Here is a 21,761-nt window from a genome sequence, read left to right on the forward strand (position 1 = left end):
AAGAGATTTGTTCTTTTTCAATATAACCAAATTCTCACTACAACTTCCCTTTTTATAAATGTCGATTTCGTTAAGATAACTTTTTTGGATCATGATCGCTTAATTATATTTAATTACTGTCGACTTTGGGGCTTAAAATAAAATAGTCGCAACTCACAGTTCTAGACTATGATTTGGGTTTTTAAGACTCTTAACACTCACTCACAGTTGCACAACGGATAAGTAACATAAACACTTATATTAATACTAATATTATGTATTGTGAGAGCTACAAAATAGTAAACACAGTCAACACGAGTCGGTGAGTCAAATTGAGTTATTGAAAAATAGACTGATAAAATAATAAATGAAGTAAAAGATCAATCAATACACATTATTCTTATTTCACGTGGTGGCGCTATATAGAATACAGCAGAGATGCCCATTTAAAACGGTCAGTTTAGAATTCTGCGTCCCATGTAAACCAGACCCCACCCGACCCGCTCCTAACACACTTTTTTGTTCCCACTCTCAAAAACGCCACCGTATCATCACCACCCTTTTAATAACCGTTGCTACACACAAATTACAATAATACCCTCACCTTCTTCATCATAATCCAATTCGAATCCATTTTCCCACCACAGTAATAACAAAATCTCTTTCTCTTCTCTCTCTCTCTAATGTCTCTTTCAAGAAAGCTTCTTGTTCTCTTCTTCACATGGATAACAGCACTATCCATGTCGAATCAAGTCTTCGTATCATCCGAAAACGTGAACTTCGCATTCAAATCATTCACGATCCGTAACCTCACGTTCCTCGGCGACTCGCATCTCCGAAACGGCGTCGTCGGACTCACGAGGGAGCTAGGCGTTCCCGATACAAGCTCCGGTACTGTGATCTACAACGCTCCGATCCGTTTCTACGATCCTGAATCGAACACCACGGCGTCTTTCTCCACTCACTTCTCCTTCTCGGTTCAGAACCTAAACCCGGATCCGACCTCCGCCGGAGACGGGCTCGCTTTCTTCCTCTCTCACGACAACGATACTCTGGGTAGTCCCGGTGGTTACTTGGGTCTGGTTAATTCCTCTCAGCCGATGAAGAACCGGTTCGTCGCTATCGAATTCGATACGAAACTCGATCCTCACTTCAACGATCAAAGCGGTAACCACGTTGGTTTGGATGTTGATAGTTTGAACTCAATCGCGACTTCGGACCCTCCTTCGATTGATCTCAAATCTGGAAAATCGATCACTTCTTGGATCGATTACAAGAACGATTTGAGTTTGTTGAACGTGTTCTTGAGCTATACTGATCCTGTTTCCACAACTAAGAAGCCAGAGAAGCCTCTTTTATCTGTTAAGATCGATCTTTCCCCGTTCTTGAACGGTGAGATGTACGTTGGATTCTCAGGTTCAACAGAAGGAAGCACTGAGGTTCATCTGATTGAGAATTGGAGTTTCAAGACTTCTGGGTTTCTTCCGGTGAGATCCAAGTCTAATCATTTACACAACGTTTCTGATAGTTCTGTGGTGAATGGTCCTGTGGTTATACCGAGTAAGAAGAAGAGGAGGGGAAGACACAATCTTGCTATTGGACTTGGTATTTCTTGTCCGGTGTTGATCTGTTTAGCTCTTTTGGTGTTTGGGTACTTCACTTTGAAGAGATGGAAGAGTGTGAAAGCAGAGAAGGAGCTTAAGAGTGAGCAAATCACTGGTTTGAGAGAGTTTAGTTACAGAGAGCTTTACGCTGCTACGAAAGGGTTTCATTCCAGTAGAGTCATTGGGAGAGGAGCGTTTGGGAATGTTTACAGAGCCTTGTTTGTTTCATCTGGGACAATCTCTGCTGTGAAAAGATCGATACGTAACTCGACTGAAGGTAAAACAGAGTTTTTGGCAGAGCTATCCATCATTGCTTGCTTGCGACACAAGAATCTTGTTCAGTTGCAGGGTTGGTGTAACGAGAAAGGTGAATTGCTTCTCGTCTATGAGTTCATGCCTAATGGGAGTCTTGATAAGATACTGTATCAAGAATCAGAAACAGGAGCTGTGGTTCTTGACTGGTCGCATAGGTTGAACATAGCTATTGGTTTGGCTTCAGCTTTGTCTTATCTTCACCATGAGTGTGAGCAGCAAGTGGTTCACAGAGACATTAAGACGAGCAACATAATGCTTGACATATACTTCAACGCAAGGCTTGGAGATTTCGGTCTGGCTAGACTCACGGAGCATGATAAGAGCCCTGTCTCAACCTTGACCGCTGGCACAATGGGTTATCTCGCACCAGAGTACCTCCAGTACGGCACTGCGACTGATAAAACAGATGCTTTTAGCTACGGAGTGGTGATTCTAGAGGTTGCTTGTGGGAGAAGGCCAATAGATAAAGAACCAGAGAGTCAAAAGACAGTGAATCTAGTGGATTGGGTCTGGAGATTGCACAGTGAAGGAAGAGTTCTTGAAGCTGTGGATGGGAGATTGAAAGGTGAGTTTGATGAAGAAATGATGAAGAAACTGTTGCTTGTGGGTCTTAAGTGTGCTCACCCAGATAGTAACGAGAGACCATCAATGAGACGTGTTCTGCAGATACTTAACAATGAGGTTGAGCCTAGTCCGGTACCGAAGAAGAAACCTACATTGTCTTTCTCTTGTGGGTTAAGTCTCGATGACATTGTTTCAGAAGATGAAGAAGGAGACAGCATCGTGTACGTTGTATCTTAGTTAGAATATATCTTTTAATATTCTTTCTTTCTGATAGATAATTTTCATTTCATTTGCTTGATTTTGTATAACAACACTATGTGTGGCCTTTGGTTCAATGAGTTTATATTGAACAATTAGGTTTCTATTTTCATATAAACACATCTCAGAAACTAGAATAAAAATGGATTTGATTTACAGAGCAATCAAAAAGCAAAAACACAGTTTCAAGATCATCAAAGACTGATCTAGTTACGTACCTTACTTGATAGTGAAGAAACTTTGTTGAAGCAATCAGAGTATCTATCTATATTAGGGATTTAGAGTCAGAGTGTATATACATAACATGTACGCTCACACGACACGGTCACATAACATGGCGCAAATGCGCGATGATGGTGGCAGAAGGAAAGAGAGCACACTCCCGACAAGGGCAAAACTATCTTTTTGCTAATCCCAGGTTGTGCTCTCTTTCTTCTGTCAACATTTCTCCATCTTCTTCTCCGGGAGAAAGAAGAAGAAGAAGAAGAAGAAAAGAGTGTGACGTGCGGCGTAAGTTAAGCAGTGACGGTGGTGGATCTGTGACTATCATTTATAGCGAAGAGAATAAGCTAACTGGCTACAACCGGTGATAAGAGGTGGAGACTGGTTAGTGTGAGTGACTGGAAAAAAATGAAGCTGAGAAAGGTCCCTGAGATTACCTAGTGTCATGAATCTGGAAGTTTCTACAATATTGGAGATTCTCCCTTTCACTCTCTTACCTTTTCGCTTTCATATTTAATTTTTCTCTCATTTCAATCTTTTTTTTTAGTTTTATTATTACAAAAAAAAAACAATAATTATAGGAATTTCTTCAATTTTTTTCTAATAAGATTTTTAGACTAGAATATATCACTTGAATACCAGGGCTTGAATATATAAAATAAAATAAATTTCTGAGCTGAAAAAAAAAAAGAAAAAGGGATAAAATCTCGCACGCGTGAAAGTCGGAAGTTGCTATCACGTAAATAAACAAGGCAAAACTTTAAGTCGTCAACGACAGCTCAACCACACCTACGCTCCTGCTGTTTGATCTCAGCCGTCCGTTAAAACATTATAGATCTCGCTAGTTACGTTACCATGACCCACACTGTTTTGTTACGTCCAAATTTAGGCACGTGTTGATTTAGATTGACACGATTCGATTCGACTATTAAAAAAGGCTTACACTAATAATAGGACCATTTAATATAAAGCGGGCCTTTCTAGGCCCAACTACGTTTCCAGATCCCTTGTGGGGCGAGAGTGAGGGAGAGAGAGAGGGGATGGATACACAGCGAAGGAGGAGGCGAAGCAATTTTGAATTGACAGTGTGGAGAAGAAGCAGCCATGTCTGGTTTCTCGAGCTTAATTTCTCACAGAAATAGAGCAATCTCTCTGTTGCGTCTCAGTTTCTCGCAATTCGGATGTTTCTCTGGAGTTGGTTTTTCTAGCGACGCTGTGAAACATTCGAAACGAGATGATTCTGCTTCTCATGGAGCATTTGGTGGCTCTGGTGAGTCTCTCTTTTATATATTTGGTTACTTCATATTCTTATTGCATTTCCATAGTTATTTTACTTAACTCAAGCTGTACACATGTATGGTATGTAGCATGATTCTGAGTAGAGAGGTTTTAGAATATTCACTTCTTAAAACGTTAAGTGAACATTTTTGTGGATTTTGCTGGATTTGGAATCCTAGAATGTTTTCTTTTACTGAAATCTTCTAGAAGGGTTTGCTAAGGATTTGAACTTTTTGGGGTCTATGGAACAGGATTTGATATGGAGAAGAGCATATATAACATTCTTACAATTGACCGTTGGGGATCTCTAAATCACATGGATTATAGACAGGCTCGTCTTAGACCAGTTCATGGGAAGCTGGCTTTGAAGTTCCTTAAATGGGTAGTTAAGCAGCCCGGTTTGGAGACTGATCATATTGTTCAGCTGTTCTGTATTACTACGCATATATTAGTTAGAGCTAGAATGTATGACCCTGCAAGGCAAATCTTGATGGAGTTAACTTCGATGAGTGGTAAATCAAGCTTTGTTTTTGGTGCTTTGATGACCACGTACCGGCTTTGCAATTCCAACCCGTCTGTTTTCGACGTTTTGATTAGAGTATATTTGAAAGAAGGAATGATTCAAGATTCTCTGGTAATATTTCGTTTGATGGGTCTTTACGGGTTCAGCCCTTCTGTATATACTTGTAATACAATGCTAGGTTCCATTGTAAAGAGTAGTGGGGATGTGTCAGTCTGGTCTTTCTTGAAGGAAATGCTTAAGAGGAAGATTTGTCCTGATGTAGCTACCTTCAATATACTAATTAATGAGCTCTGTGCTGAAGGGAGCTTTAAAAAGTCGTGTTATCTCATGGAAAAGATGGAGAAGAGTGGTTATTCCCCAACTATAGTTACATACAATACTGTGCTCCATTGGTATTGTAAAAAGGGAAGATTCAAAGCGGCCACTGAGCTTTTAGATCACATGAAGTCGAAAGGGGTCGACGCTGATGTCTGTACATATAATATGCTTATCCACGATTTGTGCAGAAGCAGTAGAAGTGCCAAAGGTTATTTATTGCTGAGGGATATGAGGAAGAGGGCGATTTACCCCAATGAAGTTACATACAATACGCTTATTAATGGTTTTTCTAATGAAGGTAAGGTGTTCATTGCTCGTCAGCTCTTGAACGAGATGTTAACCTTTGGACTTTCCCCGAATCATGTTACTTTCAATGCTTTGATTGATGGACACATTAGTGAGGGAAACTTTAAAGAGGCTTTGAAGATGTTTTATATGATGGAAGCAAAAGGTCTTATACCTACTGAAGTTAGTTATGGTGTACTTTTAGATGGGTTGTGCAAGAATGCAGAGTTTGACCTAGCAAGAGGCTTTTACATGAGAATGAAGAGAAATGGGGTCTCTGTTGGGCGAATAACATACACTGGAATGATTGATGGGTTATGCAAAAATGGGGTTTTGGATGAAGCAGTTGTTATGCTTAATGAAATGAGCAAAGATGGTATTGATCCTGATATCATCACATACTCTGCTCTTATAAATGGATTTTGCAAGGTGGGGAGGTTGAAAACTGCTAAGGAGATAGTATGTAGAATTTACCGAGCTGGTCTTACTCCAAATGGTATCATCTACTCAACCCTGATATACAACTGTTGTAGGATGGGATGCTTAAAGGAAGCATTAAGAATTTATGAAGCTATGATCTTCGAAGGACATATCCCAAACCAGTTCACGATAAATGTACTTATCGCTACGCTGTGTAAAGCTGGTAAAGTGGGTGAGGCAGAAGAATTTATGCGTTGCATGGCAAGTGATGGTATTCTTCCTAACGCAGTTAGCTTTGATTGTCTTATCAATGGGTATGGAAGCTCGGGTGAAGGGCTAAAAGCGTTCTCTATATTTGATGAGATGACCAAAGTAGGTCATCACCCAACGTTCTTCACATATGGTAGCCTGCTCAAGGGATTATGCAAAGGTGGGCATTTGAGAGAGGGAGAGAAGTTTCTTAAAAGTCTCCGTGATGTTCCTGCAGCTGTTGATACTGTAATGTACAACACACTACTCACTGCAATGTGTAAATCAGGGAACTTGGACAAGGCTGTCTCACTTTTTGGTGAGATGGTACAGCAAAACATTCTGCCTGACAGTTATACATATACAAGTCTTATTTCTGGGTTGTGTAGGAAGGGTAAGACTGTTATTGCCATACTATTTGCTAAGGACGCTGAGGCTCGAGGTAATTTACTTCCCAACAAGGTGATGTATACCTGTTTTGTGGATGGTATGTTCAAGGCGGGCCAATGGAAAGCTGGTATTTATTTCCGGGAGCAAATGGATAAACTTGGCCTTACCCCTGATGCTGTCACAACAAATACAATGATTGATGGTTACTCAAGGATGGGGAGAATAGAGAGGACACATGCCCTACTCTTTGAGATGGGGAACCAAAGTCGGGGTCCTAATCTGACTACCTACAATATTCTTTTGCATGGGTATTCAAAGAGGAAAGACGTATCAACAAGCTTTCTGCTATATAGGTCCATGATACTGGGTGGCATTTTACCTGACCAGCTCACATGCCATTCTCTTATCCTTGGGATTTGTGAATCCAACATGTTGGAGATTGGTCTTAAGATTTTGAAAGCATTCATCTGCCGAGGTTTTGAAGTTGACAGGTATACGTTCAACATGCTAATCTCCAAGTGTTGTGCCAATGGAGAGATCAACTGGGCATTTGATCTGGTTAATGTCATGAACCTTTTGGGAATCACCCCTGATAAAAGTACTTGTGAAGCCATCATAAGCATCCTCAACAGGAACCACAGATTCCAGGAGTCTCGCATGTTTTTGCACGAAATGTCGAAGCAAGGTCTATCTCCCGAGTGTCGGAAGTACATTGGTCTGCTTAACGGTCTTTGTAGAGTGGGAGATATCAAGACTGCGTTTGTTCTGAAGGATGAGATGACCGAACGTAAGATTTGTCCGGCAAATGTAGCTGAGAGTGCAATGGTGAGAGCGCTTGCAAAATGCGGTAAGGCCGAAGAATCTACGCTGCTTCTTCGGTCTATGCTGAAAAAGAAGTTGGTTCCGACTATTGCTAGTTTCACTACTCTAATGCACATGTTTTGCAAGAATGGTAATGTTACAGAGGCTCTGGAATTGAGAGTCGTCATGAGCAATTGTGGGCTGAAGCTTGATCTCGTGTCATACAATGTATTAATTTCTGGACTTTGTGCTAAAGGTGATATGGCAGCTGCATTTGAACTCTATGAAGAGATGAAACAAGATGGATTTTTAGCTAATGCGACTACTTACAAAGCTCTTGTCAGTGGAATACTTTCCCAAGAAACCAGCATATCTGGGACTGATATCATCCTGAAAGATTTAGTTGCTAGAGGATTCATAACATCCACGAGCGTTTCACAAGATTCACGCAAAACCTTGACAGTGGTCATGGAGAAGCTGAAGGCCTTGCAAAGTAACATGAAGAGATAACATCAGGACAAGCTGTAACAGTAATCATATGATCAACTTCCCTATGCAAATTAGTGTTAATTGCTTTTCTCAAGCATCTGCGTCTCTATAACACGGTTTGTTCTTAATCCTTATGTTTGTTACCTTTCATGAAACTCTTATGTTCTGTTCTTATCTAATGTGTTTCCTACTTTGTCCAGATGATATCGCCGTGAAGAGCTAGATGTGCAGAGTAATCTTCTCTAGAGGAACCACTTTGTCTGATTCACAGAATGCATCTTACCCATTCTTCTCCTCGATTGGCAATAAATTATGCATCATAGTGATTATTGTGTTCTCTCTTGTTTCGTTAATAGTTCTTGCTGTGAATGCCAGTCAGTTCCAGAAGCTTAAGCATTTAAGCTTGTACTGTTATACAGAACAAGACAAGCAATACAGACCGTTACTGGCTCCTTTCTCTGACAAATACAACTCAAAAAAAAAATATCAGGAGACTTTAATTGAATCTCTTAATCTTCCAGGTGGGTTTAAAACCGCTGTCTTAACTCCACTTGCATTAAAGTTCGTATTTGTTTGTTTGCTTGCTCGTTTCTTACATTTTTTCTTTTCTTTACAGATACAAAATCAGGAGTGGTGAGAACAAGCTCTTAATAGCTGGAGCTGTGTTGTCAAATCATGTGCTGAATTCATTCACCTGTAATCAATCTGGACTTTCACCAAAAACCAATTCAGATAATGTGGTTCAGAGAAAATGATGCAGAGCCATGGAAGCAAAAAAAAAAAAAAGCGTCTTCTCTGTATCTTTGAGGAATCTTTTTGATGAATATGTCGGAACAACGAGAAACTGGTTGTTGTGTTGGGATGGTGTCTGATGCAGACAGAATCTAACAGTTCGTCAGATTGCATCACTGGATTTGTTCCATTTTGCAGTACCCACTCGTGAGCATCCCCTCCTAAAGTTAACACAAATATAAAAAAAATTAATGTTTAAATGTGTTGATTGTCTGTTAGTCTGCTAACAAATTTTATTTTACAGCAAATATGTAAACATGTTTTAGATCACTATTATTATTATACAAAATTTGGTTACGCCTATTAGGAATATAAATAAACGAAATACTACTATAAAACAAAATTGTCGCAAAACCAGCAAAACAATTATTGAATTTACCAAATCCATATTGTTTATTGGTAATACTAAAATAAAAATTAATACATGCAAGTGGAGGAAAATTGGTAGACGAGTGATGACGGATGCACATTTTTAGAAATATAGATTAAGAATTTTTGTCAAGAAAAGAAACAATCGTTGATAGAAAAATGACTAATAATTTTTCTTAAACAAATAGACCACTTGATTAGACTAGAATTTCCAATTACAATGAACAACTAGTTTCATCATTTGACCAAAAAAAAAAAAGTAGCAAAATTGATATACACCATCTGTGTACGATTTATTAATTTATAATCCATTAAATAAACTTTTTTTATTAGCTGAAAATAAAGAAAAATAATAAATTAATGGAAAAAGACAAAACAGAGCCAGCAAGTCACTTGCTTTGCATCGGTCTGAACCAACATATATGCTCTCTCTCTATTAACAGTCGTTAGCCAGCTCATCTTTCCGTTTAGAAAAACCAAAAGACATTTACACGTCACTTGAGATCTTCTAACTCCGTTTATATAAACCGTTACAGACACCGCACCGAGAGATATATAATTAAAGAAGAAGCAAAAAAGAATTTTTAGAAAGAAAGAAAGAAAAAAAAAAAAGTCTCTCTTTTGATTTTTCTTTCTTTTTTTTTTTCTTTTCGTCTTGGTCTTTCTCCCCAGATTCTCTCTCTCTTCTTCTTATTCTCCGATCAAAAATATATATTTCTCTCTCTCACCTTTTCCTTTCTCCTTTGGTTTTCTCGGCGGCTTCTTCTTCTTCTTCTTCTTCTTCTTCTTAAAGCTTCAATATTTCTCCATTTTTCTTGGGATAAATCTTTCTCCTTTCTGCAGACGTCATGTCGGTACGATTTTTCAAATCTCCCCTCTTATTTTTTTTAAAACCTATGATTGGTGTGTGTGTATATAGAACAGTTATGAATTCGATTTGTATGGTTTTTGAGAATTTTAGTTGGAGGGCTTTTTTGTTATTTCTTTTTGATTCCTCTGAATCTTTAGATATGTGGATTGAAGAAACATCCAGATGTGAAAATCGTGATTCTGATTAGCTTATATTGTCTTGTTGATGAATCTGATAATCTCTTATTCTAGATCTCGTGTTTTATTTAATTTTTTTTTTCTGAATTTGATTGATTTTAAAGCTTAGATTTTGATTTTTTGAGTTTCTGATTTTTGGATTTGAGATGAATTTAGGATTGATACAGAGAAGTTTTTGTCTTTTTTTTTTTTTCGTTCCGAGATTGTTTCTTTGATTCATTTGATAGTGAAAGAGGTATGGATGTTGTGTGGCATTGTTTATGGACAAGCAAGAGATCTTTTTTGCCCTTGTGGATTTGTTTGCTTATTTAGAGACAATATTGAAATCCACTTGTAGTTTCAAACTTTGGTTTATCACTTTTTTCTCACCTAATTTTATTGGATAATAAAAGTTGATAGGAACTTTTGAAATTTGCTTCTGGTTTGGTTTTGGTAATCTTTTTGACTTGTGGTGTGTATTGTTTGCTAAAAAATGGAAACATGATTAGTTTGGGCAAATTGTACAAACCATTATCTTTGATACTTGAGAAAGAGTCAAGTCTTCATTCGTATTTACTTGGTTGATACTTTTTTTGGTTTATCTTAAGCATCTTCTCTTATTTGGTTTGCTCCCTGCCACCTAAGACTTGCTTTGCTTACAAAGAGGAAAGGTTAATTCCTTTCAGGGGTTTAGAGTTTAGACTCATTTTAGACAATCATTTCATCTAATTGGCACGAATGGTTAGGTTACGTTTTGACTCTGAGTTGAACTTGTTTCTTGATGTTTATTTTTTGGTTTGACCATTTGGTTTTTATATATGAACGAACAACAGGACAAAGGTCGTCCCTTGCCGAAATTTGGTGAATGGGATGTGAATGATCCAGCATCAGCAGAAGGTTTCACAGTGATATTCAACAAAGCTAGGGATGAGAAAAAGACTGGTGGCAAACCCGGTTCACCTGGTAAATCCAGTGAAGGTCATGTTAAGTCTGGAGGAGGAGATCCTAGTAAACCTCAGCCTGTAAGTTTTCTTCTTCTGTTTCGTCATCTTTATCTCCTTAACTTGAAATCTTGATACACATTTGTCACACAAAATGGGATATTTCTTTGGTTTCAGAAAAAATGGCTCTGCTGCATGCAATCTCCAGCTGTAGACTCTTGACAGACACAAAGATGGATTTGCGTTGCTGCCCATAAAAAAAGTCACACTGCTTACACATCTAAAGCAATGTTCTTTTATGTTTTATTGTCTTTCTTGAAATTACCTACACACACAAAAAAAAAAGGTTCCTAAGATGATTTGGAGCTCCTTTCCCACCTTTAGTATCACGATTATGATTCCTTCTTCTTTGAAGTTGTTTGTTTTTATAAAAATGCTGTAAAATCGTGTTGCCACTTATTGGAAAACCAGAAAACAAAAAAAAAAGAAGAAGAAAAAAACAACACAGTTACTGTGTCTATATGTAATGGTGTCTTTTTGGTTTTGATTTAATGTTGTCTTTTTCCTTGAATTTAAGTATATTATCATGTTGGGCTCCTTTTTTGTTTTTCCTCTTAGTAAATAAAAAAAAAAGAAGTTACATTATTACATTTACTTTACATGTACGTAGAAAATAATTTGACTAAAAGTGAAAACATATAAGAAACGACGTAATAAACAAGTCAAAGTGTCGAACTAAAACTGAATCGTATCATACATGAAGAACAGAAATTAAAACAAAGTCAACAATAATTAAATAGATGATGGAAAGTAAAAGTCATAAAAAACATTTAAAAATGAAAACAAAAAAGAACTTGATAAATCAAATTGCTTTTACACAATAAATAGAATACAAAATACAAATAATGGCACATTGAAGTTGGAAATTTGTATTGGCTTTTACTAAGCCCATACAGGAGGATTATAGCTATAGTCCTTAATTTTACTAGAGACCGTTCATGTTTCCAATCGCTTTTGAAATAAATTTTGATTTTTAGTTTTTTTTTTTCATTCAAAGATATCAAAAATCAGAAAAGGTGCATAAAAGTTTGTGATGATCGTAACTATCAACGGTTGATGATACTCAATTCCCACGGTAAACAAAATAAACGTGAACAGAAAACTAAAAGATTTATATGAGTCATGCATGGAGTCAAAATTCTTCACTTACTGCTTACATTGTTTGTGTTTGTATATTTTTTATATATTGCATGTTAACAATTCTATCAGTTCATAACAATCCAACATTCACAAGAGAAAGTGAAAATGTCGGCGTCTGACAAGAAACCATTGGTTCCGTCGTCTCATATATCCATCAAGATCAAAAGTCAGGTACTCGAATAAATCATGATTTATGTTTGATTTGTGATTTGCGAAAATTAACCGCTCTAAAATGTTAAGATGCGTTATGCGTATATTAACATGTTAATTAAAATTGCTGTAAATATAACAAAACAGGATGACATATGTGTTTACTTCCGGATCAAGAGGGACGTTGAGCTCCGTACAATGATGCATGCATATTCCGCCAAAGTTGGACAGCAAATGTCATGTTTTAGGTTCCACTTCGATGGAATTAGGATCAAACCCAATCAAACTCCCAACGAGGTTCTTTTTTTGTGTGTATTTCTTAAGAATTTCTCCAATTATATACGGATCAAAATTGAGAAAAGAAAATGATTGCAGCTAGAGCTTGAAGACGGAGATGAAATCGACGCATTAGTTGAACAAACGGCAGGGTTCAGCCATAGTCATCCTATCGTAACGACTTAAAAAGTCATTACTACGACTCATAATAATAATCTTGTTTCATTATGTTTTCACCAATATTTCAATACAAAAGCTGGTTATTTATCAATGTTAATTAAGGTTATTTATCAATGTTAATTAAGGTTATTTATCAATGTCACAACAACGCTAATTAAGGTTATGGATGCATGAACATGCTTGTTGATATCTAGAGTTATTTAAATGAAGTTTCATTATTGTCACGAAAGATGTAACAATGTACCTTTTCAAAAAATAAAAATAAATAATATGTAACAATCAAAGAGGTAATGTTCATTCGCATGGAAAACTACAACAAAGGAGAGAGATGGATATTTTTCTATTTTTCGTATTAAATGTGATATATATATATATTAGAAGTACAAAATTACAAATCATTGTCAATATATATGTTCATCCTTGGAGGAAGCCTTAGCCCATTTTGAATAGTCGAGCTATACATAGCAAAATGAATAATCAGGTCTATCTTTTTAGCCATACATGTAATTTTATTTGCCCATATCAATCTCCTACCTAGTCTTTGTGACTAATTATGCTACACAAAAAGTAAAAAGAAGGTTTAAAAGTTATTTACTAACCGTCCAAAAATATAGTTGCTGATAAATAAAATTTTAGTCAGATACTAGATATAAAAGTTGTGCTCTTTTTCTGTATTTCCTCTTAGACTAGTAAATCAAAATTAAAATTTACATTATTACATTTAGATACATCTACGTATTAAAGATATTTAGTATTTGACTAAAAGTGAAAACATATAAGAACGTAATAAACTAGTCAAACTAAAAGAGAAAACATATCATACATGAAGAAAAATTGGAACAAAGTCAACAAAAATTAAATAGATAATGGAAATCAAAAATCATAAAAAGATTTTATATAATTTAATTAAAAAAATGAAAACAAACGAGAACTTGATAAATCATAATTGCATTTACACAATCGCATACAAAACACAAACATGGCACATTGAAGTTGGAAATCCTTACGGGCTTATAGCTCCATACTGGATTATAGCCAAAGTCTTATATATTGTTGTACACAAACAAATAACGTGAACGTTTTGTATGAAGAAGGTACATTACTAATTTGAGAAAATTTTGATTTTAGTTCTTTCTTTCGGTCAAAGTGAGCAAAAATCAGAAAGGTGCCATAAAAGTTTGTGATGATCTTAAAAGTCTTAACTATCAATTATTGATGATACTCAATTCCCACGGGCCACGGGAAAAGAAGAAAAAAAAAAAAAAAATTACTAGTAAACGGGAACAGAAAACTAAAAGGTTTTATTCTAGTTTGGTATCTATATCTTCAATTATTTCTGTGTCTGCATCTGTGTGTATATATTTATTCCGTATGGCGTGTACCTTTAACCAGTTCATAAACAATCCAAAAGTCACAAAGAGAAAGTGAAAAATGTCGGCGTCTGACAAGAAACCGTTGGTTCCGTCGTCTCATATCACCGTCAAGATCAAAAGTCAGGTATTTGAATAAATCTTGCGATATATGGTTGATTGATCATTATTTAAGTACCTCCCTTTAAACTAAGATGAGTTAAGATGCGTATATATTAATATTACCATGTTAAAATTGTTGTATTGTTGTATAAAACAGGATGACGTATGTGTGTACTTCCGGATTAAGAGGGACGTTGAGGTCCGTAAGATGATGCAACCATATTCCGACAAAGTTGGAAGACAACTATCAAATTTTAGATTCCTCTTCGATGGAACTAGAATCAAACTCAATCAAACTCCCAATGAGGTATTCATTATTGTTAGTTTACCTTAAGAATTACTCCAATAATGTATCAATCAAGTTGATAAACGAAAACAATTGCAGATTGGGCTTGAAGAAGGAGATGAAATAGAAGCATTTGTTGAACAACTAGGAGGGTTCAGCTTCTTTCATCGCCATTAAGAGTATCTTAAAACGACATAAAAAAAAAAAGTCGTGCGTACGGCTCAGAAAAGATCAATATTAGTATAATCTTTGTTTAACTATTTTCACCTACTTTTTTAAACAAAAGTTGGTTGTTTATCAATATTTTTTTCTTTTCCATGAATAAGTTTAACTTCTGTGATCATTTATCAATTTTAACAATGCTAATTTAACTTATGAATGAACATATTGCTCTTTGATTAGTTATTCGAATAGAAACTTTAGAGATATATGAATGGATTATCCCAATCGTAATTATTATCCTATTTACGTAAAATGTAGTAAAAGATTGATATAGAAAGAGAGTAATGCTCGCTTCGTTCGCATGTAAAATTGCAACAAAGGAGAGAAAGATGAGATCATTTCTCTATATTTCGTATTAAATGTGATATATATATATAATACACACGAAGTACAATCACAAATCATTATCAAAATGATTATCCTTGGAGACCTTGGCCCATTTCAATATTTGACTAGTCAAGCTATACATAAACAAAATGAATAATCAGGTCTATCCTTTTTAGACTTACATTACATGTCGGCTCGTTCACGTGCCAAATAGTTTTATTATTTGCCCATAATATCAAATCAATCTCTACAGTTTTTGTTTTTTTTTGTCTTCTGAATTTAACTTAATTTCTCACTTTTAACTTGATATCGAATCATAGTATCGAATTTGTTGTATGGTTGTTTAGTAAATGGCATATCAAAAAAAGGTAAAAAGATGATTTACCCACCGTCCAAATAAATAGTTGCTATCAAAAAAATAAAATAAAAAAATAAACCAAACAATTAGGTTTACCGGTGACCAATAAAAACCTGACATTTGTCAACCAAATACACTTCCCCTTCTATGTCCCTCTCTCTCCTCTCTGTCTCTTTCTTTCTCTCTCTCTCCTCGCCACTGACTTTGCTCTTTTCTCTGATTTACAGAAGAAATTTCAAAACTTCTTCGTCTCTTTCAAAGCTCCAATCTTTTCTTTTTTCCCCCTTTTCCGATTTATATTCATCGCCGTCGACACCGGAGACATCTTTCCTTTTTTCTCCGATCGTCTTTTCTCTCCCTGAGAAAAATAAAAATCGCTCCTTTAAGATTATTTCCTTGATTTTTCTTGGCGCGTTTTCCGTTTCACGTTTCTGGGTTTTCGTTTTCGGCTCTGAAAAAACGATAAATTTCAAACCGGAAAGATCAGGTACGAAATCGAAATTTTTTTTGGTCACCACATCGCTTGTTTTGACGATTACTCCGTCGGTGGGAGAGAACCTTCTTTATCCTAAATTAGTCTCTTTGATTTATAGAATCTGTCCCAAATCTTGATGATTGTGTTTTAAGCAGATCAAATTAAAAAAAAAAGTACTATCTTTGGTCTTAGTTAGGTTAATCTCTCCCTTAATAACCTGCTCTTAGGGTTTTTGTTTTATTCCGTTTGTGTGTGTGTGTTTACTGTTAAAAATTGCTTAATTTGCTTAATCTTCTATTAATGGAATCAGTACTAATTGGAAACCAAATGATGTTTGAACTCTGTCTCTCTGTATCAGGTAGTGAATCTTGATTTCTTTAGACTATCAAGAAAGAAAATGCGAAATGGTTGCTAAGAAGGGACGTAGAGACTCTTCTGATTCTTCTCCCGTTGTGGAGGTTGGGGAGATTGACACAAGTGCTCCTTTTCAATCTGTTAAAGATGCGGTTAACCTTTTCGGTGAAGCTGCTTTCTCTGCTGAGAAAGAGAGACCAGCCATTCGGAAACCTAATCCTCAGTCTGCTGAGGTAATTTTGATTTGATTTGATTCGTTAGCAATTTTGTGTTTAAGAGGTTTTTTTTTTTTAAATCTGAACTGTGTTTGTGGTTTGCAGAAAGTTTTGGTGAAGCAAACAGAGCTTCACTTGGCTCAGAAAGAGTTGAGTAAGTTGAAGGAACAGCTTAAGAATGCTGAAACTATCAGAGAGCAAGCGTTGAGTGAGCTTGATTGGGCTAAAAGAACTGTTGATGAACTTACTCGTAAGCTTGAAGCGGTTAATGAGTCGAGAGATTCTGCAAATAAAGCCACTGAAGCTGCTAAGAGTAATATCGAAGAAAATGTTTCTGTTTCTGGTAGTAGTGATGCTCGGATTAGGGATATGGAACAGTATGAAGCGGTATGTAAGGAGCTTGAAAGCGCGAAGCAAGAGCTGAGAAAAATCCGTCAGGTTTCAAATGAGATTTTGGAAACAAAGACTGTTGCTTTAAGTAAAGTAGAGGAAGCTAAGGAAGTGACTAAAGTTCATTCTGAGAAGATTGAGTTGCTAAAAAAGGAAATCGCAGCTGTTAATGAATCAGTTGAACAGACGAAGCTTGCGTGTTCTCAAGCCCGGAAAGAACAATCTGAGATATTTGCAGAGAAGGAGATTCAGCAGCACTCGTATAAAGCTGGCATGGAAGTATCTGCCAAGAAATCACTCGCTTTGAAGAACGAGTTTGACCCTGAATTTGCGAAAAAGCTTGAAGTGCAGTTGACGGAGACATATAACGAGATCGATGAGCTGCAGAAGCAAATGGAGACTGCAAAAGCATCTGATATGGATTCCGTTAATGGTGTGAGTTTGGAGTTGAATGAAGCTAAGGGTTTACTTGAGAAACTTGTGGAAGAAGAGAAGTCTTTGCAAGAGTTAGTGGAATCTCTTAAAGCAGAACTGAAGAATGTGAAGATGGAGCATAGTGAAGTTGAAGCAAAGGAGGCTGAAATTGAATCTGTGGCTGGAGATCTTCATATGAAGCTTAGCAGAAGTAAGAGTGATCTAGAAGAATGTGTTGCAGAGGAATCTAAAGCAAACGCTGCTTTGGAAGATATGATGTTAACCATCAATCAGATATCTTCGGAGACCGAAACTGCTCGACGAGAAGCTGAGGAAATGAGAAACAAAGCTGATGAGTTGATGAAGGAAGCGGAGACTGCACATCTGGCGCTTGAAGAATCAGAGCTGCATCTAAGGGTCGCTTTAGATGAAGCCGAAGAAGCGAAAGCTGCGGAGGCAAAGGCGCTTGAACAGATACAGTCAATTTCTGAAAAGACCAACGCTGCACGTAATTCGACTTCATCTGAATCTGGATCTCAGAGCATCACACTGTCTCAAGAGGAGTTTAAGTCACTGAGCAAGAGGGGTGAGGTATGCGATAAGTTAGCGGAATTGAAAGTGGCTGCTGCATTGGCTCAGGTGGAAGCAGTGAAAGCGAGCGAAAACGAGACACTGAAGAAGTTAGAGACAACACAAGAAGAGATTAAGAAGCTCAAGACTGCAACAGAAGAAGCGTTGAAGAAAGCAGCTATGGCGGATGCTGCTAAGAAAGCTGTTGAAGGAGAACTCAGGAGATGGCGCGAAAGAGATCAGAAGAAAGCAGAGGAAGCGGCGACAAGGATTCTAGCAGAAGCTGAGATGAAGATGGCCACTGAATCATCACCGCAACAACATTACAAAGCTCCCAAACAGAAACCTGTCCATAAAAAACTGGAGAAGACAAAAACTTCAGTGGTATCAAAGAAAGTGCTATTGCCGAATCTAAGTGGAATCTTTAACAGAAAGAAGAATCAAGTGGAATGGGGTTCTCCTTCATATCTCCCTGGAGAGAAACCTTTTTGATGATTTCTTCTTTTTTCAAGAATTGAACTTTTTGCTGTTGTGAACAATCAAAGAAAGTTGTGTGCTCTTTTTTGCTAAAAGAAGGTTTGTGGTTTAAGATCAGAAGCAGTTGCAGCTTTGGTCTAACGTGAGAAACTGGTTTGCTGCTGTAAATTTGGATCAAAGCTATTTAGGTGGTTGTTTCATTTCGTCGCTTTGTTGTGATTGTGGATGCTAGGCTGTTTTTTTTTTTCCCCTTTGCATAAGCTTCAACTTTATGACAATATATGAATAATTTATACACTGAGCTTAAAATTATGCTCTTTTCCTCCGGTTCTAAAGCCAATGAACAGAGAAATAAAATGGAGAAAAAAGAGGCGCTGATGGTGTTCGTGGTCGGTCTAGTGAGAGAGCAAATGTCAAATGATCAAGCAAGAACTCCACTCGTAGACTAGTACTTTGAAAGTCACCTCAACTCTTTTGACGGGGACCAATTTTCTCGATTTGGTTTGGTTCGGTCAGTTCAAAATTTGGTTTGGTTCAATTTTGGGATATTGAATCATATAAAAATTGTTTGTTCATATGAAAAGCTTTCTAATTTTTGTTTTTTTTTTTGTTTTGTTTTGTTTTGTTTTGGAGAAGTCGTTATTAAAAGAAATATGTTTAATGAAGAAATTAAATAAAAGAATATACAAATAATTTTGATCAAACTCGATTTAATTGAGCACAATGCGAGCGATATTTCGAGTATATTAGACTTTTACAATAGTCCGTAGGTAGATGATGGATGTGGCGATATTTTGAGTATAGATTTATGTGTTACATTTTCATACATGATCCCATTTAGTTCATTCATGTCCCATGTGCACTGTTATGTGAGGATATGTTTATTGTTGTTAATCGTTTTTTTTTTTTTTTTTTGACAGCTGTTGTTAATCGTTTCTTTGGCGACAAAACGTAGAAATAGAAACAAGTCCTTCAATTAACTTTTCTTGTGAAGGTAAATTTTGATCAACATTCCACGTGTCATATTGTAAAGTCCATACACTTTTGTTTTCATAAGCAGACAAAAGAAGTCAGAGTTATGTTACTATACTCCCTTACAACAAATGGGGAAGCGTGAACTGAGCTGAACCCCTCTGCAACTTCTTGTACGAACGAACACAAACCAAAAGAAAAATATGATCACAACAAGAAGCATTAAACTTAACTTTATTTGATTGTGTTGCCCAATTGTAAAGCTTTTATTTTGATTTCCAACAATAAATATACCAATCTAATAACTAAATCATCTTTTTTTTTTTTTGAATATTACATGATTATCAGGTTACATTTGTATGATCACATTGTGTTTATACACGTCAATGTATTGATTATGTGAGGATATCATTATTATGTTATGATATGCATATGATTAACATTTAAAATTCTTTTCCCGGATTGATCTAGCGTTATATGTCTCTCCCCCTTTAATTTGTACTTTTTCTTTTGAAATTGGAACGCTAGCTTTTAAAAGTAAATTGAAATAATAAATAAATAAATGTAAATGTTGGTACAGTCGACCAGACTAGAGAGAGAGACAGAGAGGCAGATGCAGCCACGCCGCCTGTGTCTACTCTGTAAGAAACCTCAAAGAGAGAGGAACACAATCCCAATGTCATGATGAGATTCACATTTTAATTTCTTTTCCTCTCTCTCTCTCTCATATGCTTCTTCTCTTTTTGTATTGTTATCTTGTTTACAACAATAACAAAAACTAAATCCACGTAGATATTTTCCTTTCTTACAAAAACATTTGTGAATGGTCCACACAACATAATAATCAGATTCAGATATCCCTCGGTGCACAACAAGCCAAGAGCAGCGGACTTGTACAGTTTTATACACTTTCTGATATTTACACTTTCTACCTTTGAGTCTTTCACCTCATAGTCTTGAAAGTTTGTTTTCGGTAACATCACCACCGTCTTCAAAATTTGCAAACATTTTACTTTAGTTTTAAATATTAACCTAAGATTTTCTTTGTTTATTTATCAACCACAATCATTTATCAAACAGTTAAATTCAGTTATGACCTACAACGGCACACACTCAAATGTTTTTTTATAACTAGTGTTTTTTTTTTGATATTTACACTTTCCCCCATGAACTTACTAAATTTTTAAAATTTAGACACACTTTTTTCTTTTTAATAAGGCCAAAATTTATTGTCATATAAGCCAAAATGGTCTCATCCAAGAAAACATTTATACATAGACAATACGACCAAAAATGTTGTATAATCAAAATAGGTGAACTTGTGGACTTGCCTTGCGTGTTTCCAGTAGAAAGCAAATGTTAATATGCCACTTGTGAACATTAAAGTCTTATTCTTTATACAATAGAATAAGTAGATCCACACATGGGCATGCATGCGAATTGACGTAGAGGATTAAGTCTAAATTCGGACTATTTTTGGAATTTGGGTTTGTCGTTAAGAATGAATATGCACTAAGTAGGCAAGTGTATCTATAGTAGGGTTCAATCTATATGACTTTGATCAATAACCACAAACTTTAGTGATGGAAGAATTTTGATCTGAATCCAAATTCAGTTTTCATGTTTTTATGAATCGTCATTGTAAAATGTTTTACAATGTGTATTAGGGAATTAAAAAAAAAACTATATCCAATCAAGTTCTTTGATAGTTGTGATCGAGTACCACAACAACAACTAAAAGTTATAAGAGCATAATAAAAAGACGAAAGTATAACAATACAAGAAATACTGATGTACTTCTTATTGGTTTAAGTAAGTACTCTCTTTTCTATAAAAACCAAACCTTTTCTCTCAAACATTTTCTCCTTAGATCTTAGAAAATGAAAAGTTCAAGCTTTTTCATCACCAAACCCTTTCTCTTTTCTCCCTCTTTTGTGAAGATGCAAGCTTCAACCTTTCTCCCTAAGCCTTGCATCTCTTCTCTCTCTTTTGTGAAGATGCAAGTTTTACACTTTTCTTCTTCCTTCATCACTAAACCCTTGTTCCCTTCTTCCTCTCTTCTTCCACTCACATCCTCCTCTTCACCTTTCCTCCCAATCAAATGTAGCAGAAACGACCGGTCGGAGGCGAGAGAAAAGGCAGAGCTTCGTACATTGCAAAAGCAAATCCACAACGAGGTCTTGAAGCACAAGATGGACAAAGACATACTCATTTATGATAACTGGAAGGCCAAAAGGGTTCCTCTTTATGAAGATGGGAAAACATCAAGAGAGATTGTGGGCATGAGTAAAGGAGCCTTTGTGACATATGTGTGGGGGAAGTTCTTTGGCAAAGAACAGATTTGGGAGAAAAAGAACAGATTTGGGAGCAAGAAGAAGATGATGATAAAGAAGGGGAAGAAGGTGGGTTTTCCGGTGAAGAGGAAGACGGTGGTGAAGACAGAGGTGGTGAAGAAGAATTAGACGAAAAGCTGGTAACTTTTGAGAAAGTTTATCTTTTGATTACGATTAAGTTTTAGGTGTTTTGCTTTGTCATCTTTTGTTTATTGGATCTATGGATATTATCTGCATCGTGTGTTATTTGCATCGTGTGTGTTTTTT

The 21,761-nt window shown here is 36.3% G+C and overlaps 6 protein-coding genes across 6 annotated transcripts; all 6 read left to right on the forward strand.

Annotated features, from left to right (window-relative positions):
• Positions 1-368: 368 nt before the first annotated feature.
• LOC104761632 (putative L-type lectin-domain containing receptor kinase S.7) lies at positions 369-2,898 on the forward strand. Its single transcript, XM_010484752.3, has one exon. The coding sequence runs from the start codon at positions 663-665 to the stop codon at positions 2,697-2,699; it is 2,037 nt and encodes a 678-aa protein (XP_010483054.2). The 5' UTR covers positions 369-662; the 3' UTR covers positions 2,700-2,898.
• Positions 2,899-3,900: 1,002 nt separating this feature from the next.
• Positions 3,901-8,146, forward strand: LOC104763481 (uncharacterized). Its single transcript, XM_087500286.1, has 3 exons — positions 3,901-4,212; positions 4,472-7,811; positions 7,896-8,146. The coding sequence occupies exons 1-2, from the start codon at positions 4,047-4,049 to the stop codon at positions 7,714-7,716; spliced, it is 3,411 nt and encodes a 1,136-aa protein (XP_087356412.1). The 5' UTR covers positions 3,901-4,046; the 3' UTR covers positions 7,717-7,811; positions 7,896-8,146.
• Positions 8,147-9,406: 1,260 nt separating this feature from the next.
• On the forward strand, positions 9,407-11,394 carry LOC104761633 (protein NOI4). Its single transcript, XM_087499096.1, has 3 exons — positions 9,407-9,710; positions 10,716-10,904; positions 11,001-11,394. The coding sequence occupies exons 1-3, from the start codon at positions 9,705-9,707 to the stop codon at positions 11,043-11,045; spliced, it is 240 nt and encodes a 79-aa protein (XP_087355222.1). The 5' UTR covers positions 9,407-9,704; the 3' UTR covers positions 11,046-11,394.
• A 734-nt stretch (positions 11,395-12,128) lies between these two features.
• On the forward strand, positions 12,129-12,718 carry LOC104763482 (putative small ubiquitin-related modifier 7). Its single transcript, XM_010486847.3, has 3 exons — positions 12,129-12,194; positions 12,321-12,470; positions 12,549-12,718. Exons 1-3 carry the CDS (start codon positions 12,129-12,131, stop codon positions 12,633-12,635), a joined length of 303 nt encoding a protein of 100 aa, XP_010485149.1. The 3' UTR covers positions 12,636-12,718.
• Positions 12,719-13,857: 1,139 nt separating this feature from the next.
• LOC104761634 (putative small ubiquitin-related modifier 8) lies at positions 13,858-14,774 on the forward strand. The gene is made up of 3 exons (XM_010484753.3): positions 13,858-14,126; positions 14,259-14,408; positions 14,487-14,774. The coding sequence occupies exons 1-3, from the start codon at positions 14,061-14,063 to the stop codon at positions 14,562-14,564; spliced, it is 294 nt and encodes a 97-aa protein (XP_010483055.1). The 5' UTR covers positions 13,858-14,060; the 3' UTR covers positions 14,565-14,774.
• Positions 14,775-15,266: 492 nt separating this feature from the next.
• LOC104761635 (WEB family protein At5g55860) lies at positions 15,267-18,389 on the forward strand. The gene is made up of 3 exons (XM_010484754.3): positions 15,267-15,781; positions 16,128-16,356; positions 16,444-18,389. Exons 2-3 carry the CDS (start codon positions 16,174-16,176, stop codon positions 18,202-18,204), a joined length of 1,944 nt encoding a protein of 647 aa, XP_010483056.2. The 5' UTR covers positions 15,267-15,781; positions 16,128-16,173; the 3' UTR covers positions 18,205-18,389.
• The last annotated feature ends 3,372 nt before the right edge of the window (positions 18,390-21,761 follow it).

The sequence above is a fragment of the Camelina sativa genome, chromosome 18, assembly GCF_030686135.1.
Source record: "Camelina sativa cultivar CO46 ecotype springtype chromosome 18, ASM3068613v1".
NCBI classification, from domain to species: domain Eukaryota; kingdom Viridiplantae; phylum Streptophyta; class Magnoliopsida; order Brassicales; family Brassicaceae; genus Camelina; species Camelina sativa.

Coding starts and splice junctions, on each gene's coding strand:
- LOC104761632 (XM_010484752.3), top strand. CDS start 663: ATGTCTCTTTCAAGAAAGCTTCTTGTTCTCTTCTTCACATGGATAACA.
- LOC104763481 (XM_087500286.1), top strand. CDS start 4,047: ATGTCTGGTTTCTCGAGCTTAATTTCTCACAGAAATAGAGCAATCTCT. Junction 4,213..4,471: donor TGGAGCATTTGGTGGCTCTG/GTGAGTCTCTCT, acceptor TCTATGGAACAG/GATTTGATATGGAGAAGAGC.
- LOC104761633 (XM_087499096.1), top strand. Junction 10,905..11,000: donor ATCCTAGTAAACCTCAGCCT/GTAAGTTTTCTT, acceptor CTTTGGTTTCAG/AAAAAATGGCTCTGCTGCAT.
- LOC104763482 (XM_010486847.3), top strand. CDS start 12,129: ATGTCGGCGTCTGACAAGAAACCATTGGTTCCGTCGTCTCATATATCC. Junction 12,195..12,320: donor CCATCAAGATCAAAAGTCAG/GTACTCGAATAA, acceptor ATAACAAAACAG/GATGACATATGTGTTTACTT. Junction 12,471..12,548: donor CCAATCAAACTCCCAACGAG/GTTCTTTTTTTG, acceptor AAATGATTGCAG/CTAGAGCTTGAAGACGGAGA.
- LOC104761634 (XM_010484753.3), top strand. CDS start 14,061: ATGTCGGCGTCTGACAAGAAACCGTTGGTTCCGTCGTCTCATATCACC. Junction 14,127..14,258: donor CCGTCAAGATCAAAAGTCAG/GTATTTGAATAA, acceptor TGTATAAAACAG/GATGACGTATGTGTGTACTT. Junction 14,409..14,486: donor TCAATCAAACTCCCAATGAG/GTATTCATTATT, acceptor AAACAATTGCAG/ATTGGGCTTGAAGAAGGAGA.
- LOC104761635 (XM_010484754.3), top strand. CDS start 16,174: ATGGTTGCTAAGAAGGGACGTAGAGACTCTTCTGATTCTTCTCCCGTT. Junction 16,357..16,443: donor CTAATCCTCAGTCTGCTGAG/GTAATTTTGATT, acceptor TGTGGTTTGCAG/AAAGTTTTGGTGAAGCAAAC.